The following is a 19,919-nucleotide window of genomic DNA, read 5'->3' as shown; positions in this document are numbered from 1 at the left end:
TGCATGCTATCAGATAATAGCTTCTCATGCTTTCGCCGAAAAGCATTTTACAAATCTGACTTGGTGGCTAGATTCACAATGAGTGTAGCTTTAATTCAGTACCTTGCATGTGTATTTTTATGAAAGTTTGAGATTTATCGAGTACTATACTCGAGTACTATAGGTGGCGCTCTGAAATTTCCGCTGAGCTGTCCCTGTGCAGGGACCACCTCCGTAACAGAACAAGTTCTTATTTTCAATGACGGCCTAGGAACAGTGGGTTAACTGCCTTGTTCAGGGGCAGAACAACATATTTTTTTTACCTTGTCTGCTCGGGGATTCGATCTAGCAACCTTTCAGTTACTGGCCCAATGCACTAACCACTAGGCTACCTGCCGCCCCAAGCTGTTCCTGCGTGTGTGTCTCTTCACAGTCCCCGCTGCTCCATTAGGTGTATTTTTACCTGTTTTGTAAATCTGATTCTACTGCTGGCATCAGTTACATGTAGAGGCCACCAAAGTACAGCCCGACTATCTTTACTGATTTCTCTGAACTATTCTCTATTGTCCTTGAGAACTATGATAAAATCATTGTGTTGGGCGATTTTAATTTTCATGTTGACTAAGAGACTGACCCCAAGGCCATCAAAAATATTCATCTTTTGAACTCTATGGACTTTATCTAACATGTTACCGGGCTCACCCATAACCGCGACAACACTCTGGACCTGGTTATTACCAAGGGGCTTTCTACTGGGCACACCCATAACCACAGCCATAATCTGGACCTGGTTATTACCAAGGGGCTTTCTACTGGGCCCACCCATAACCGCGACCACACTCTGGACCTGGTTATTACCAAGGGGCTTTCTACTGGGCCCACCCATAACCGCGACCACACTCTGGACCTGGTTATTACCAAGGGGCTTTCTATTGACATATCCTCTATTGGTGATGTTGCTTTATCTGATCACCACTCCATGTTTTTTAGTACCTTGTTGCCCATAGCGCAGTGTAATACTGAACGCATTATTAAGAAGTACTATCTTACCTCTGACATTGATACAGATGTTATTGAGTGTATGAACAATACTCCACCACCTATTCTGCCTTCTTCTTCTGATAACTTTAATAGCAAATTAAAAGGCAACCATTGATGCCATAGCTCCAGTAAAGTTGAAAAAGGCCTCATCCAAACTGAGATGAGGGAGGAAACGAATACATTTAATTGAGCGGAAGTGGAGAAAGTCAAAGTTGCAGGTCCTTTATGATATTCTGAGAGAGCGTCTTGGCATGTATAACAAGGCAATTAGAAATGCCAGACGGGCTCATTTCTCTAACTTGATCACTATTAATCTGAATAATTAGACAGTGCTCTTCCTGACCATTGATGGCCTGATAAATCCTACCCTCGCAAACCTATGTGAACTTTCCTCTACATCTAAATGTGAAGAGTTTGCGGCATATTTCAGAGATACCCAGCCTAATGTTTGTCAGTCCAGCAAGACCTGATGATAAGTTTTGATATGTGCCCTAGACTACCACGCAAAGGCACTATGGATTTATTTTCCCTGGTTGACACAGACATGCTCAGGAAAGTGATATCACAACTTGAGCCTTCTACCTGCCTTCTCTATCCTATCCCCACCACCTTTTTCAAAACAGTTTTTAATTGCATATGTGAATAAGTGAAAGCAATTGTTAATCACAGGCACTTTCCCCACTGCAGTAATAACTGCTATGGTGAAACCCCTTCTGAAGAAAAGTAATCTAGATTCTTCAGCTCTCAGCAATTTTCAGCCAATCTCCAACCTTCCATTCTTAAGTAAAGTTCTTAAGAAATTGGTTTTCAAACAGCAATTTTTTTTTAACCCAATGTGGTATTCGGGCCCACCATAGCACAGAGACAGCCTTAGTTAAAGAGGTAAAATATCTTAAAGCCAACACAGATGCCAAACAGCTCTCTGTCCTTTAGGACCTCTTTAAGACCTATTTAACCAGTCGAGAGTTGTGGCGTTCCACAACGTTCGATTTTGGGTCTGGTACTGTTCAGGTTATATATGTTACCCCTTGGCAGCATTATCAGAAAGAACAGCATTGATTTTCACTGCTACGCAGACACAATTTTATATTTCTGTGTTACCAGAGGATTTTAGCTCTACGGATAATTTATTAGACTGTATTAGTGATTTAAATACTTGGATGGCTCACAACTTCCTCCAACTAAATCAAGACAAGAACAAGGTACTTATTGTTTGGAGCCAAATCACAGAGAGAAAATCTGGGGGCACATTTTAATTCACGGACAATACAGATAAAACACCAGGTTAAAAACGAGGTGTTATTATAGATTCTGAACTCTATTTCGAATCAAACATTAGGAATGTGACCAATATAGTTTTACCACCTGAGGAATATTGCCAAGGTTTTGCCGTTTCTCTCTAAGGCTGATACAGAGACTCATCCATGCTTTATTACAAGCAGACTTGACTCCTGTAATGCTCTCCTGTCTGACCTACCCAAGAAAGTCATTGGTTAACTGTAAAAAACATACAGAATGCTGCAGCATGGGTACTGACCAAGACCAGACAGACAGCACACGTTACACCGGTCTTAAGGTCTCAGTACTGGCTGCCTGTGAGTTTTAGAATTCATTTCTATTGGTTTGTAAATCAATCCACGATTGTGCACCTCAATACATGTCAGACATGCATCTAATTTATGTACCCAGTAGGTCCCTTAGGTCCTTTGGTACTGGCCTTTTAACTATCCCAAAGCCCAGGACCAAGAGGCATGGAGAGGCAGTTACTATGCCCCCAGCCTCTGGAATAGTCTGCCAGAGAACCTGAGGAAGGCCGAAATTGGACATATTTAAAAGAGATCTTAAAACACACCTTTTTAGCTTTGCTTTTCCTTAGGGTGCTTTTCCTTAGGGTGCTTTTCCTTAGGGTGCTTTTCCTTAGGGTGCTTTTCCTTAGGGTGCTTTTCCTTAGGGTGCTTTTTAGTCATTCAGTTTAATTTAATATTTTATCCTCTTATGTTTGTTGTAATGTAAATATATTTTTATCATCTTCATAGTTTTTTCCTGTGAAGCACATTGTGATGCATTCCATGTCTGAAAGCTTGATTTGATACTTAATGCATTCCATGTCTGAAAGCTTGATTTGATACTTAATGCATTCCATGTCTGAGAGCTTGATTTGATACTTAATGCATTCCATGTCTGAAAGCTTGATTTGATACTTAATGCATTCCATGTCTGAAAGCTTGGTTTGATACTTAATGCATTCCATGTCTGAAAGCTTGATTTGATACTTAATGCATTCCATGTCTGAAAGCTTGGTTTGATACTTAATGCATTCCATGTCTGAGAGCTTGATTTGATACTTAATGCATTCCATGTCTGAGAGCTTGATTTGATACTTAATGCATTCCATGTCTGAAAGCTTGATTTGATACTTAATGCATTCCATGTCTGAAAGCTTGGTTTGATACTTAATGCATTTCCCATAAATATTAGCCATGAGAAACTAATGTAATTACACACAAACACACACACACTTATCTCCACTTATCTTACATGTTTTACATTTGAGTCATTCAGCAGACGCTCTTATCCAGAGAGACTTACAGTAGTGAGTGCATACCATGGGAATCGAACCCACGACCCTGGCATTGAAGGGGCCATGCTCTGAGCCACATGGGACACCGATACCTCCTGAACAGCCTTCCTTCAACTGCATTTACATGACTTTTACATTGTAACGTTAGTCACATAGCAGATACTCTTATCCAGAGGATTAGGTGCCTTGCTCAAGGGCACATCGGCAGATGTTTCACCTAGTTGGAACACTCCAACCAGTGTGTTCTGTGGAGCAAACCATCGCACAAGACATCCAGGGGGTGTTTCTCAATGACCAATTTAAATAACAATAGTCACATATGTAACATATTCAAGTGTATTGAAGTCTGTATGAGAACAAAGTGCAACGTTATATTTCATCAAAACAATTTGATCTTGGTCATGACTGATATGAAACTCAAACATCTGACCCCACCTCTTCCTCTGTTCCCCAAGACTCTCTCTCTTATCAGACCTCCAGAACCTCTGTTCTTTTCCCCTCGAGGACACAGTTATCTGCAACCCTGAGGGAAACACAAACACACACACACTCCCAGCGGTTCTAAGAATCCCAAGGGTAGCGCCTGACAATGTCAGCAGAATGTTCTAGCGAGATGAGGAGAGGATGGCAGGGCGTGACAAGGTCACTACAGCTTACTATGACTGCAGCATTGGTCACTACAGCTTACTATGACTGCAGCATTGGTCACTACAGCTTACTATGACTGCAGCATTGGTCACTACAGCTTACTATGACTGCAGCATTGGTCACTACAGCTTACTATGACTGCAGCATTGGTCACTACAGCTTACTATGACTGCAGCATTGGACACTACAGCTTACTATGACTGCAGCATTGGTCACTACAGCTTACTATGACTGCAGCATTGGACACTACAGCTTACTATGACTACAGCATTGGTCACTACAGCTTACTATGACTGCAGTATTGGTCACTACAGCTTACTATGACTGCAGCATTGGACACTACAGCTTACTATGACTGCAGCATTGGTCACTACAGCTTACTATGACTGCAGCATTGGACACTACAGCTTACTATGACTACAGCATTGGTCACTACAGCTTACTATGACTGCAGTATTGGTCACTACAGCTTACTATGACTGCAGCATTGGACACTACAGCTTACTATGACTGCAGCATTGGTCACTACAGCTTACAATGACTGCAGCATTGGTCACTACAGCTTACTATGACTGCAGCATTGGTCACTACAGCTTACTATGACTGCAGCATTGGTCACTACAGCTTACTATGACTGCAGCATTGGACACTACAGCTTACTATGACTGCAGCATTGGTCACTACAGCTTACTATGACTGCAGCATTGGACACTACAGCTTACTATGACTACAGCATTGGACACTACAGCTTACTATGACTGCAGCATTGGACACTACAGCTTACTATGACTACAGCATTGGTCACTACAGCTTACTATGACTGCAGCATTGGACACTACAGCTTACTATGACTGCAGCATTGGTCACTACAGCTTACTATGACTACAGCATTGGTCACTACAGCTTACTATGACTGCAGCATTGGACACTACAGCTTACTATGACTACAGCATTGGACACTACAGCTTACTATGACTGCAGCATTGGTCACTACAGCTTACTATGACTGCAGCATTGGTCACTACAGCTTACTATGACTGCAGCATTGGACACTACAGCTTACTATGACTGCAGCATTGGTCACTACAGCTTACTATGACTGCAGCATTGGTCACTACAGCTTACTATGACTGCAGCATTGGTCACTACAGCTTACTATGACTGCAGCATTGGACACTACAGCTTACTATGACTGCAGCATTGGTCACTACAGCTTACTATGACTGCAGCATTGGTCACTACAGCTTACTATGACTGCAGCATTGGACACTACAGCTTACTATGACTGCAGCATTGGACACTACAGCTTACTATGACTGCAGCATTGGACACTACAGCTTACTATGACTGCAGCATTGGTCACTACAGCTTACTATGACTGCAGCATTGGACACTACAGCTTACTATGACTGCAGCATTGGACACACACCCTTCCAGCTCCATTCATTTACTCTGGATTCTCCCAACCTGCACTGTATTTTGTTGTTGTTGAATTGAACCTTTATTTAACTAGGCAAGTCAGTTAAGAATACATTCTTAATTACAATGACGGCCTGCACCGGTCCAACCCGGACAATGCCGAACCAATGGTGCGCAGCCCTATGGGACTCTCAATCACGGCCGGTTGTGATACAGCCCGTATTTGAACTAGGGTGTCTGTAGTGATGCCTCTAGCACTGTGATGCAGTGCCTTAGACCGCTGCACCATTCGGGAGCACTAGGCCCAATTTGCGTGCGTACAGCCGTGCAGCCCTGTGCGTATGTGTGTGGGTGTGCGTTTCCGTATGCGTGTGTGTCTGTTATTGCGCAGTGCTCTGACGCACCTGACCTGATCTGGTACAGATTTGTCAATGGTTGTAGTGGGCGGATATCCCACGCCTGCTACTTTATGAATTTCTGTGTTGCCTAGCAACCGTGTGGACCCTTTGCCTTCCCTCTCTCCCTCTCTCCCACTCCCTCTCCCCCTCTCTCCCACTCCCTCTCCCCCTCCCTCTCCATCGTTCTCTCTGCAGGGGCTCCACAGTGAAAAAGTTCATACTTTGTTTCCATCTAAGACGTCGTACTTTCAGCTGAAGGAACCCTGCACCACTTTACCAAACACACCCACACACACACACCTAAAGTGGTCCTTGGTTGTCATGGCATCTGCGTTCACATGGAGAGGACAGAGGATCCACGTCTGTGTGACGAGAGAGATAGAGAGATGGAACCCCCTCCGCTCAAACACACATATGCAAGACATGCGACAGAGAAGGACACGTTTTTCCACCTCAATGCTCATATATAGGAACTGTGGCAATGAAAGACGTTTGATGATGTCTTGGCGTTGCTTCTGTGGTTACGACTAAATGCTCTCTTTCTATCCCTCTCTCTCTCTCTCTGACTCCCTCACTCGCTCTATTTATCTCACACACACACACACACACACACACACACACACACACACACACACACACACACACACACACACACACACACACACACACACACACACACACACACACACACACACACACACACACACACAGCAGCCTTTTACAGTAACCCTCTGCAGCACACATCAGAGTACAGTCCGTCTCTCTGACTGACAGCTTGAGTGACAGCTGAGACCTCGCTACCACTGCGATCGATACAGCGCTTAACGCACTTCTGTCAGACAGTGAGAGAGAAATGTGGAGAAAGAGATGTGGGCTGATGTAGGGAAGGAGAGAGAGATGTGGGGTGATGTAGGGAAGGATAGAGAGAGAGATGTGGGGTGATGTAGGGAAGGAGAGAGAGAGACAGAGATGGGGGTGAGGTAGGGAAGGAGAGAGAGAGAGAGAGATGGGGGGTGATGTAGGGAAGGAGAGAGATAGAGATGTGGGCTGATGTAGGGAAGGAGAGAGAGAGATGTGGGCTGATGTAGGGAAGGAGAGAGAGATGTGGGCTGGTGTAGGGAAGGAGAGAGAGATGTGGGGTGAGGTAGGGAAGGAGAGAAAGAGAGATAGATGGGGTGAGGTAGGGAAGGAGAGCGAGAGACAGAGAGATGTGGGGTGAGGTAGGGAAGGAGAGAGAGAGACAGAGAGATGGGGGGTGAGGTAGGGAAGGAGAGAGAGAGAGACAGAGAGATGGGGGTGAGGTAGGGAAGGAGAGAGAGAGACAGAGAGATGTGGGGTGAGGTAGGGAAGGAGAGAGAGAGACAGAGAGATGGGGGGTGATGTATGGAAGGAGAGAGAGAGAGACAGAGAGATGGGGGGTGAGGTAGGGAAGGTGAGAGAGAGACAGAGAGATGTGGGGTGATGTAGGGAAGGAGAGAGAGAGACAGAGAGATGGGGGGTGAGGTAGGGAAGGCGAGAGAGAGACAGAGAGATGGGGGGGTGAGGCCAAAGGGAAAGAAAGTTGTGGAGAAAAAGCGAAGAGGTGAAACCGAGTGGAAAGTGAGAGAAAAACATTTCACCACTTAAAAAGAGGAAGAGAACAGAGCCCAGTGGGACTGCCATCACTCTGACAATTTGACAGACCGGACGGATGAGAGGAGGAAGGAGAGAAGAACAGATGGAGAGAAGGAGGAGAGAAAAAGGGAGGGAGACTGAGGAGGTGTGGAGTAAGTCTGCTTTGGTGGTGGACATTGGCGCTGAAAAAGCGTCCTTACTTACAATTTAACCTCTGAAATTAAACAATACAGATGGATATTTTGTGAAGATTGTGCTGAGTAGTTGATTGGTTGAACAAACACTTTGAACGTTCCAGGACTAGTTGAAGCATCCTGTTATAAGTAATATGATTCCCTTGTTGAGAGACAAACCAATCAGGAGGGAGCTGATTGCCTTGTTGAGAGACAAACCAATCAGGATGGAGCTGATTGCCTTGGAGACAGGGAGAGGATGTGTGGGGAGAATTTTGGGCTAGTTGAAACCAAAATGAGGCCAGTTGAGAACTAAATGTACACACAAACACAAAATCCCAAAAGTGGACCCTGCTAATCGGCCAGGGACTGCATCCCAGGCCCATCATCCCCCACCACACAGAGGCCCAGGTGTTGATAGATAGTTAACTCTAGCCTGGCTGTGGGCCAAACACAGGAGGGAAGAGGGGGGACAGAGGGTGGAGACAGGAGGGGGAGAGGGGGAAGACAGAGGAGGGAGACATGAGGGGGGAGACAGAGGGGGAGCGAGGGAAGGGAAAGAGGGGGAGACAGGGAGACAGGAGGGGGAGAGAGGGAGGACAGAGGGGGAGACCGGAGGGGGGAGGACAGAGGGGGAGACCGGAGGGGGGAGGACAGAGGGGGTGACAGGGGGGGGGGGGGGGGGGAGACAGAGGGGAAAGAGCTGGGAGAATGGATACTGATGCCCTTCCCTGTTGTGGAGACAACAAGAGAAAGAGAAAAATTAAGGGAGAGCGAAAGAGAGAGAAACTAAACGAAGAGAGAAAAAGCTATTCAGAAAGATAGTGAGAAAGATACAGTTGAAGTCGGAAGTTTACATACACTTAGATGGAATCATTAAAACTAGTTTTTCAACCACTCCACAAATTTCTTGTTAACAAACTATAGTTTTGGCAAGTCGGTTAGGATGTCTACTTTGTGAATGACACAAGTAATTTTTCCAACAATTGATTACAGACAGATTATTTCACTTATAATTCACTGTATCACAATTCCAGTGGGTCAGAAGTTTACATACACTAAGTTGACTGTGCCTTTTAAGGAGCTTGGAAAATTCCAGAAAATGATGTAATGGCTTTAGAAGCTTCTGATAGGCTAATTGACATAATTTGAGTCCATTTTGAGGTGTACCTGTGGATGTATTTCCAGGCCTACCTTCAAACTCAGTGCCTCTTTGCTTGACATCATGGGAAAATCAAAAGAAATCTGCCAATATCTCAGAAAAAAAAATTGTAGACATCCACAAGTCTGGTTCATCCTTGGGAGCAATTTCCAAACGCCTGAAGGTACCACGTTCATCTGTACAAACAATAGTACGCAAGTATAAACACCATGGGACCACGCAGCCGTCATATCGCTCAGGATGGCTGTCTCCTAGAGATGAACGTACTTTGGTGCAAAAGTGCAGATCAATCCCAGAACAACAGCAAATAACCTTGTGAAGATGCTGGAGGAAACAGGTACAAAAGTATCTATATCCACAGTAAAACTAGTCCTATATCGACATAACCTGAAAGGCCGCTCAGCAAGGAAGAAGCCACTGCTCCAAAACCACCATAAAAAGCTAGACTACGGTTTGCAACTGCACATGGGGACAAAGATTGTACTTTTTGGGGAAATGTCCTCTGATCTGAGGAAACAAAAATAGAACTGTTTGGCCATAATGACCATAGTTATGTTTGGAGGAAAAAGGGAGATGTTTGCAAGCCGAAGAACACCATCCCAACAGTGAAGCACAGTGATGGCAGCATCATGTTGTAGGGGTGCTTTGCTGCAGGAGGGACTGGTGCACTTTACAAAATAAATGGCATTATGAGGAAGGGAAATGATGTGGATATATTGAAGCAACCTCTCAAGACATCAGTCAGGAAGTTGAAGCTTTGTCGCAAATGGGTATTCCAAATGGACAATGACCCCAAGCATACTTCCAAAGTTGTGGCAAAATGGCTTAAGGACAACAAAGTCAAGGTATTGGAGTGGCCATCACAAAGCCCCGACTTCAATCCTATAAAACATTTGTGGGCAGAACTGAAAAAGCGTGTGCGAGCAAAGAGGCCTACAAACCTGACTCAGTTACACCAGCTCTGTCAGGAGGAATGGGCCAAAATTCACCCAACTTATTGTGGGAAGGCTACCCGAAATGTTTGACCCAAGTTAAACAATTTAAAGGCAACCAAATACTTTGCTACTAAATACTAATTGAGTGTATGTAAACTTCCGACCCACTGAGAATGTGATGAAAGAAATAAAAGCTGAAATAAATCATTCTCCCTACTCTACTTATTCTGACATTTCACATTCTTAAAATAAAGTGGTGATCCTAACTGACCTAAGACAGGGAATTTCTACTAGTATTAAATGTCAGGAATTGTGAAAAACTGAGTTTAAAAGTATTTGGCTAAGGTGTATGTAAAGTTCCGACTTCAACTGTAGATAGTGAGAAAGATAGATAGTGAGAAAGATAGATAGTGAGAAAGATAGATAGTGAGAAAGATAGTGAAAGAGAGAGCAAGTGGTCGAGAGAGATACTATGCGGTTCTCACGGCAACACAACGACAAATACACACCAAGCGCAAAACGACATCCACTGAGCTCTATTAGTCATGGAAATGCATAAACATATTGCTACATGGCCCAGCAGAGCTGCATTCTGCTGGGTGATGTATATTAACTGAGGGTTTCAGAGGCAACAAGCCATGCAAACTGGGAAACAGGCCATTAGAGTGACTTATGATTGAGACAGGGCAATTATAGCATAGTATACTGGCACTCCATAACAATGGTTATCAGTTATATTAATGACAGGAGGAAGAGGCTATGTAGGAATACAAGTGAAAGGGGGAGGTGCGTGTGTGTGCGTACCTGTGACACGCTGGAGAAGCCCAGGTTGTGACAACCGTTGCAGGGTGTGAGGGCCTCCCAGAACCCAGCAGGGCCACAGCTCTTCTCCCCCTCCTCTTCCTCCTGGGCTGGGGGAAGTGGGGGAGTGGGCCGCTGCAGAGAGATTCAATACACACGGTTCATTTAAAGCACGCACGCACATACGCACGCACACACATTGAAAATGATTCATGCAAATTGTTGACAAGCATGCACCTGTTAAGAAACTAACCGTGGGAACTGTTAAAGCCCCCTGGATTGATGACGAACTGAAACATTTCATGTTTCAAATAAATTATGTAAAAGAGGTGGCAAACAAGTCAGGCTGCTCAGCTGATTGGTCAACATACTGTCAATTGAGAATTGTTGTGACTAAACTTAACAAACAGAAGAAAGTATTACCAAACAAAGATAAATTACATAAAATCAATGGGAAAATATTTGAGATTTGAGTATCTCATGGGTAGAAAACCCAATTCATCTCCATCATTCGTTGAAGTTGATGAGCCATTCATAACAAAACCTTTCGGTATTGCCAATCATTTCAATTACTATTTTCACTAGTAGTGGAAAAACTCAGAAAGGAAATGACAACATTGAACAGTGAACCATCATATTTTGGTATAAAATATTGAATAATGAAGGAGAAGGATTGCTGTTTTCAATTCGGTCAAGTTAGTGTGGGAGAGGTGGAAAAACCGTTTTTATCCATCAATAATGATAAGCCTCCAGGTAAAGACAACCTTGATGGTAAACTATTGAATGGTAGCAGACTGTATCACCACCCCTATTGGCTAGATATTTAACCAAAGCCTGAAGGAGTGTGTGTGTCCACAGGTGTGGAAGGAAGATAAAGTAATTCCACAGCCTAAAAATAGTAAAGCACCCTTTGCTGGCGCTAACAGCCGCCCAATCAGTTTGCTGCCTGTTTTTAGTAAACTGAGGGAGATAATTGTGTTTGATCAAATACAACACTATTTTTCAGAGAGCAAGTTAACTACTGACATTCAGCATGCATATAGAGGACACTCAACTTGTACTGCACTGACTCAGATGACTGATGATTGGTTAAAATAAATGGATAATAAGATGATAGTTGGAGCTGTATTGTTAGATTTCAGTGCAGCCTTTGATGTTATTGATCATACATTATTATTGAAAACAACGCACTTGGTATGGCTTTACCTGCCAACACATGGTTGGAGAGTTATTTATCCAACAGAATCCAGAGTGTTCTTCAATGGAATCTTCTTTATCATCAGATATCTAAAATGAGGTATCCCTCAGGGCAGTTGCCTTGGGCCACTACTCTTCTCTATTTTAACAAATTATTTGCCATTGGTCTTACACAAAACTAGAATGCCTACATATGCGGATGATTTCACACTCTACAGCACTCAAAGCCAGTGAGCTCACTGAAATTCTAAACAAGGAAACAGTCAGTATCAAAACTACAGCTGGCTCATAAACAAAGCAGAACGCTTAACTGCACATACAGAACTAACATCAACAACATGCATGCCAGTCTTTACTGGTTGACGGTTGACAAGAGATTAACTGCTTCTCCTAGTTTTAATGAGAAATATTACTGTGACAAAAATACCAGTTTGTCTGCATAATCAAATAACATTCAGCTCAGACACTCATTCACACCCCACAAGACATACCACCAGGGGTCTCTTCACAGTCCCCAAGTCCAAAACAAATTCACGACAACGCAGTTGTATACAGAGCCATGATCGCATGGAACTCAGCAAAATTACCTTCAAAAATACAACTCATGGAACGGCGAGGACAAACACAAGCACGCACACATAATTTTTGTTGCATTGTTTGTATATAATTGTATTTAAATGTGTGTGACTTTCCTTGTCTATCAGTGTTTTGTAACTTTGCAATGTTCAGTGTTTTTTGTGGACCCCTGGAAGAGCAGCAACTGCTTCTGCAAAAGCTACTGGGGATCCTGACAAACAAATAATACACACCCGTGCACGCTAACACACACAATATGCCCTTTTCACAGGGTCTGTATTGCCAAGAGTCCTTCCAGGTCTGCTCAGTTGAATGATGATACACTCATTTGTTGGAATAATATTAGCATGTGCTATCTAATGAATATTTCTTGCTCTCTGTTGAACGGTAGACGTGATTTGTCAGAGCTAGGCCCGTTGGAAGCCTGGGGGTAGAGTAGTGGGATTCCCTGACTTTCTCACACCACAAAGTATTATGTTTAGTGGGGAAACAGCTGGTTTGTTGTGTGCTACTATTAAGGTAGTGTGGGCTTGACTGTGTTGTCAATTGTCAATGGCCATCTTACAATCACACGTGAAAATCACGGAATTGTCATGGAAGAGACATTCAAGTTATAGACACAACAGTACAGACGTCCCTTACGGTACATAAACGATAGGCCACCAAGGCCATGTCGGTACGGGCCACCAAGGCCATGTCGGTACGGGCCACCAAGGCCATGTCGGTACGGGCCACCAAGGCCATGTCGGTACGGACCACCAAGGCCATGTCGGTACGGGCCACCAAGGCCTTGTCGGTACGGGCCACCAAGGCCATATCGGTACGGGCCACCACATTGACACCTGATATGTCATTCGTTGATGTCACATCATTATTAAACAAACATGACGAGCACCTATTTGTGACCTGGCTGTTGACTTGTTCTATTCAGTAACCAGTGTGTGGATTTGTTGCCAAGAGGCTTCGCTACTAGCCAGCGAGGCCCTTCCGTAGTGTACAGCAGACGTAGTGAGGAGGGCAGTGGGCTACACGCATAGACATCCAACACTTTGTCTATGGTTATACCTCAGCTCTGGAACCAGGAAGTTGATGAGTGTGTCCTACAGCAGATATGGGAGATGACCATGTTTTTATTCATCAGTCTGTCTGATGGACAGATGCTGCATTTCTCTCTGACATTTACAGTGTGTCATGCTAATGGAGGTGCATGAATACAAATGAGAACATAGGCCTGTATGGGCGCAGGGGACACATTCACACATCTAGATCCATAGACAGCCATACAAATAAGTATGAGACACACACATACAGACACTGACCATGAAGACACAAAATCTAATACATACTGTACGTAACCCTCTCCCTTACATGTGCTCTCTGTGTGTGTGTGTGTTTGCGCCTACATCGTCGCCTCAGTGTGTTTGCGCCTACATCGTCGCCTCAGTGTGTGACTGATTGAGACGTGTTTGTGCTTCTAATAAACCAAGGCAAGGCCTGCCCAGAGGCTGTTGCTCCATCAAGCCACCCACTCCCACCACACACACAGTGGCAGTGGTTTGATTCAGACCAGATAAATTCCTGTTAGTGTGCCGCGCCAAACTCCACAGGTATCAATCTCCCAGGAAACGAGAGAAACGAGATGAAAGCCCTTCTACCAATCGGCTCTCAGGGGTGAAGCTAGGCCTTGTTCTAATACTAAAACACGCACCCTTCCTACCTTACTGCCTTCCTTCAAGTGAATTCCAGCAAAATCACTGATTTGTAAAGCAAGGATTCCATTACATAGCTTTCACCAATCCAGTCATGTCAGATCAGTGGTTACTTTACAGAAGGAAGGAGGATGTTCTGTACTGAACAGAAATGTACAGTGCATTCTGAAAGTATTCCAACACCTTCCCTTTTTACACATTTTGTTAGGTTACAGCCTTATTCTAAAATGGATTGAATTCATTGTTTCCCTCATCAATCTACACACAATTCCCCATAATGACAAAGCAAAAACAGTTTTCATTTTATTTTAGCAAATGTATTAGAAATTTAAAACAGGAATACCTTATTTACATAAGTATTCAGACCCTTTGCTATGAAACTTGAAATTGAGCTCAGGTGCATCCTGTTTCCATTTTCTTCAACTTGGAGTCCACCTGTGGTAAATCTTATTGATTGGACATGATTTGGAAAGGCACACACCTGTCTATATAAGGTCCCACAGTTGACAGTGCATGCAGCAAAAACCAAGCCATGAGGTGGAAGGAATTGTCATAAGAGCTTGTGTTGGGCACAGATCTGGGGAAGGGTACCAAAAAATTTCTGCAGCATTGAAGGTCACCAAGAACACAGTTGCCTCCATCATTCTTAAATTGAAGAAGTTTGGAACCACCAAGACTCTTCCTAGAGCTGGCCGCCCGGCCAAACTGAGCAATCAGGGGAAAAGGGCCTTGGTCTGGGAGGTGACCAAGAACACAATGGTCACTCTGACAGAGCTCCAGAGTTCCTCTGTGGAGATGGTGGAATATTCCAGAAGGATAACCATTTCTGCAGCGCTCCACCTATCAGGCCTTTATGGTTGAGTGGCCCAGCAAGAGCCCAGACTTGAACCCGATCAAACATCTCTGGAGAGACCCCCCCATCCAACCTGACAGAGCTTAAGTGGATCTGCAGAGAAGGGAGAAACTCCCCAAATACATGATCTGAAATAAGCGATTCCAGAAATGTTCCATAAGAACGAAAAACGTATTTCTCTAATATTTTGTTCACATCCTTGTTAGTGAGAATTTCTCCTTTGACAAGACAATCCACCACCTGACAGGTGTGGGATATCAAGAAGATGATTAAACAGCATGATCATTACACAGGTGCACCTTGTGCTGGGGACAATAAAAGGCCACTCTAAAATGTGCAGTTTTGTCATACACATATTGCCACAGATGTCTCAAGTTTTGAGGGAGTGTGCAATTGGCATGCTGACTGAAGGGATGTCCACCAGAGCAGTTGCCAGAGAATGTAATATTCATTTCTCTACCATAAGCCGCCTCCAATGTCATTTTAGAGAATTTGGCAGTATGTCCAACAAGCCTCACAACCGCAGACCATGTGCAAACACGCCAACCCAGGACCTTCACATCCAGCTTCTTCACCTGCTGGATCGTCTGAGACCAGCCACACGGACAGCTGATGAAACTGTGGGTTTGCACAACTGAAGAATTTCTGAACAAACTGTCACAAACCGTCTCAGGGAAGCTCATCTGCGTGCTCGTCGTCCTCACCAGGGTCATGACCTGACTGCAGTTCAGCGTCGTAACAGACTTCAGTGGGCAAATGCTCATCTTCGATGGCCACTGGCACGCTGGGACGCTGGGACGCTGGACAAGTGTACTCTTCACGAATTCATCCTGGTTTCAACTGTTCCGGTCAGATGGCGTTGTGTGGGCGAGCAGTTTTCTGATGTCAACGTTGTGAACAGAGTGCTCCATGGTGGCGGTGAGGTTATAGTATGGACAGGCATAAGCTATGGACAACAAACACGTGTATTTATTGATGGTTCCTGAGGCCCGTTGTCGTGCCATTCATCCGTTGCCATCACCTCATGTTTCAGCATGTCGCAAGGATCTGTACACAATTCCTGGAAGCTGAAAATGTCCCAGTTCCTTCATGACCTGCATACCCAGACAGGTCACCCATTGAGCACGTATGAGATGCTCTGGATCAACGTGTACGACAGTGTGTCCGAGTCCCCACCAATATCCAGCAACTTCACACAGAAATTGATGAGGAGAGGGACAACATTCCACAGCCCACAATCATCATCCTGATCAACTCTATTCGCAGCGTGAGGCAGCGTGAGGCAAATGGTGGTCACACCAGATGCTGACTGGTTTTCTGATCTCTGCCCCTACTTTTTGTTTAAGGTATCTGTGACTAATAGATGTTTCTGTTTTCCCAGTCATGTGAAATCAAAAGATCAGGCCCTAATTTATTTATTTCAATTGACTGATTTCCTTACATGAACGGTAACCCAGTAAAATCTTTGAAATTGTTGAATGTTGAGTTTATGTTTTTGCTCAGTAAACATGTCTGCCTTATAGCGTGTCTGAGGCTGCCCTCTCCTGGTGACTAAATGCTACTACAGTAATGGACCCCAGAGTGATGCAGTAGGACATGGTTTTCCAATCCAAGAATAACAATACGACGGTACGATTCCACAGACACAAAACTGTGATAATGGTCCTCACCCTCCACATCCCCATTGATTACCCCTGGTCCCATCCACCCTCCCTGATCCAAAATGGTGCTCACCCTCCACATCCCCATTGATTACCCCTGGTCCAATCCACCCTCCCTGATCCAAAATGGTGCTCACCCTCCACATCCCCATTGATTACCCCTGGTCCCATCCACCCTCCCTGATCCAAAATGGTGCTCAACCTCCACATCCCCATTGGTTACCCCTGGTCTCATCCTCCCTCCCTAATCCAAAATGGTGCTCACCCCCCACATCCCCCTTGATTACCCCTGGTCCCATCCACCCTCCCTGATCCAAAATGGTCCCATCCACCCTCCACATCCCCATTGATTACCCCTGGTCTCATACTCACTCCCTGATCCAAAATGGTGCTCACCCTCCACATCCCCATTGATTACCCCTGGTCCCATCCACCCTCCCTGATCCAAAATGGTCCCAACCCTCCACATCCCCCTTGATTACCCCTGGTCCCATCCTCCCTCCCTGATCCAAAATGGTCCCATCCACCCTCCACATCCCCCTTGATTACCCCTGGTCCCATCCACCCTCCCTGATCCAAAATGGTGTTCACCCTCCACATCCCCCTTGATTACCCCTGGTCTAATCCTCCCTCCCTGATCCAAAATGGTCCCATCCACCCTCCACATCCCCATTGATTACCCCTGGTCTCATACTCACTCCCTGATCCAAAATGGTGCTCACCCTCCACATCCCCATTGATTACCCCTGGTCTCATCCTCCCTCCCTGATCCAAAATGGTGCTCACCCTCCACATCCCCCTTGATTACCCCTGGTCCCATCCACCCTCCACATCCCCATTGATTACCCCTGGTCTCATCCTCCCTCCCTGATCCAAAATGGTGCTCACCCTCCACATCCCCCTTGATTACCCCTGGTCCCATCCACCCTCCACATCCCCATTGATTACCCCTGGTCTCATCCTCCCTCCCTGATCCAAAATGGTGCTCACCCTCCACATCCCCCTTGATTACCCCTGGTCCCATCCACCCTCCCTGATCCAAAATGGTCCCATCCACCCTCCACATCCCCCTTGATTACCCCTGGTCCCATCCTCCCTCCCTGATCCAAAATGGTGCTCACCCTCCACATCCCCCTTGATTACCCCTGGTCCGATCCTCCCTCCCTGATCCAAAATGGTGCTCACCCTCCACATCCCCCTTGATTACCCCTGGTCCCATCCTCCCTCCCTGATCCAAAATGGTGCTCACCCTCCACATCCCCCTTGATTACCCCTGGTCTCATCCTCCCTCCCTGATCCAAAATGGTGCTCACCCTCCACATCCCCATTGATTACCCCTGGTCTCATCCTCCCTCCCTGATCCAAAATGGTGCTCACCCTCCACATCCCCCTTGATTACCCCTGGTCCCATCCACCCTCCACATCCCCATTGATTACCCCTGGTCTCATCCTCCCTCCCTGATCCAAAATGGTGCTCACCCTCCACATCCCCCTTGATTACCCCTGGTCCCATCCACCCTCCCTGATCCAAAATGGTCCCATCCACCCTCCACATCCCCCTTGATTACCCCTGGTCCCATCCTCCCACCCTGATCCAAAATGGTGCTTACCCTCCACATCCCCCTTGATTACCCCTGGTCCCATCCTCCCTCCCTGATCCAAAATGGTGCTCACCTTTCTGACTCTGCTCAGGGTGCTGTTACTGTGTCGCTCCTCGTCTGATAGGTGACCGCTGCCAAAGCTCTCCATGGAATGAGAGTGGGATGAGATGGTCTGGCAGAGCTCCTAAGTAGAGTAGAGTAGAGTAGAGTGGGGTAGTAATTTAATTACTTGGTTTTATCACCACAAGCATCAGCAATGATTCCAAAGACAACACAAGGATCTATAAGACAAGGATGAAGAGAGATGACACACCTCAAAGGAGTAGTCTCTGTCCCGACACATCTTCATCTCATTCAGCAGCTTGGAGAGCTCCCCTGTCACAGCATCATCTGGGGAGGAGGGGGAAAGGAGATGGGGGAGAGGGAGGAGTAGAGGGAGCGAAGGAGAGACGAGGGAGAGGAGTGAGATTACAAGGGGAGAGAGAGGGGATATATAGGGGAGGAAGAGAGAGAGAGGGGATATATGAGGAGAGAGAGGGGGAGAGAGAGAGGGGAGATGGGAGAGAGAGAGGGGGGATATATGGGGAAGAAGAGAGAGAGAGGGGATATATGAGGAGAGAGAGGGGAGATGGGAGAGAGAGAGAGGGGGGGGGGATAGAGAGAGGGGAGATGGGAGAGAGAGAGAGAGAGAGGAGATATGGGGAGAGAGAGAGGGGAGATATGGGTAGAGAGAGAGGGGAGAGAGAGGGGATATGGGTAGAGAGAGAGCGGGGAGAGAGAGAGGGGAGATGGGGGAGAGGGAGAGGGAGAGAGAGGAGAGAGAGAGGGGAGATGGGGAGAGGGAGAGAGAGAGGGGAGATATGGGTAGAGAGAGAGAGGGGAGAGAGAGAGGGGAGATGGGAGAGGGGAGATATGGGTAGAGAGAGAGAGGGGAGAGAGAGAGGGGAGATTTGAGAGGGAGAAGAGAGAGAGAGAGATGGGGAGAGAGAGAGAGAGAGGGGAGATATGGGTAGATATGGGTAGAGAGAGAGAGGGGAGAGAGAGAGGGGAGATGGGAGAGAGAGAGGGGGAGAGAGGGGAGATGGGATAGAGAGAGAGAGAGAGAGAGAGAGAGAGAGAGAGAGAGAGAGAGAGAGAGAGAGGGGAGATGAGGGAGAGGAGAGAGATTATAAGGGGAGAGAGAGGGGAGATGGGAGAGAGAGAGGGAGAGGAGAGAGATTATATAGGGAGAGAGAGGGGGAGAGAGAGAGGGGAGATGAGAGAGAGATGGGAGATATGGGGAGAGAGAGGTGAGATATGGGTAGAGAGGAGATGGGAGAGATACGGGGAGATATGGGGAGAGAGGGAGAGGAGATTGTGGATCGTCAAAGGAAGGGGGCAAAAAAAAATGTTTTCAACAATCCTAGTTAATTGTGACATGTAAGGCTGTTAAAGAATGGAGAGGTGAGAAAGAGAGCTGAAGTCAAAAGAGAAAAAGCCTCTTTCTCCATCACTCTCTCTCTTTCAATCTACTTTTCTCCATGGCCTCTTTTGGAATCAATATCTAGCTTCTGCCACTGTGACACACACAC

At 45.8% G+C, this 19,919-nt stretch overlaps 1 protein-coding gene across 8 annotated transcripts in view; it reads right to left on the bottom strand.

Annotated features, from left to right (window-relative positions):
- LOC110490567 (ankyrin repeat and sterile alpha motif domain-containing protein 1B) overlaps positions 1-19,919 on the bottom strand; it is a 352,871-nt gene that overhangs the window by 181,402 nt on the left and 151,550 nt on the right. For all 8 annotated transcript variants that reach the window (XM_090200869.1, XM_090200870.1, XM_090200871.1 and 5 more), the window contains 3 exons: positions 18,662-18,738; positions 18,422-18,532; positions 10,755-10,886 (listed from right to left, as the gene is read on the bottom strand). In XM_090200869.1, the coding sequence (XP_090056995.1) occupies positions 10,755-10,886; positions 18,422-18,532; positions 18,662-18,738 (320 nt within the window). The remainder of the gene's footprint in view (positions 1-10,754; positions 10,887-18,421; positions 18,533-18,661; positions 18,739-19,919) is intronic.

Source organism: Oncorhynchus mykiss, chromosome 15, assembly GCF_057628025.1.
Source record: "Oncorhynchus mykiss isolate SJ-2025 chromosome 15, ASM5762802v1, whole genome shotgun sequence".
NCBI classification, from domain to species: domain Eukaryota; kingdom Metazoa; phylum Chordata; class Actinopteri; order Salmoniformes; family Salmonidae; genus Oncorhynchus; species Oncorhynchus mykiss.
This window is presented reverse-complemented; position numbering and strand designations above follow the sequence as displayed.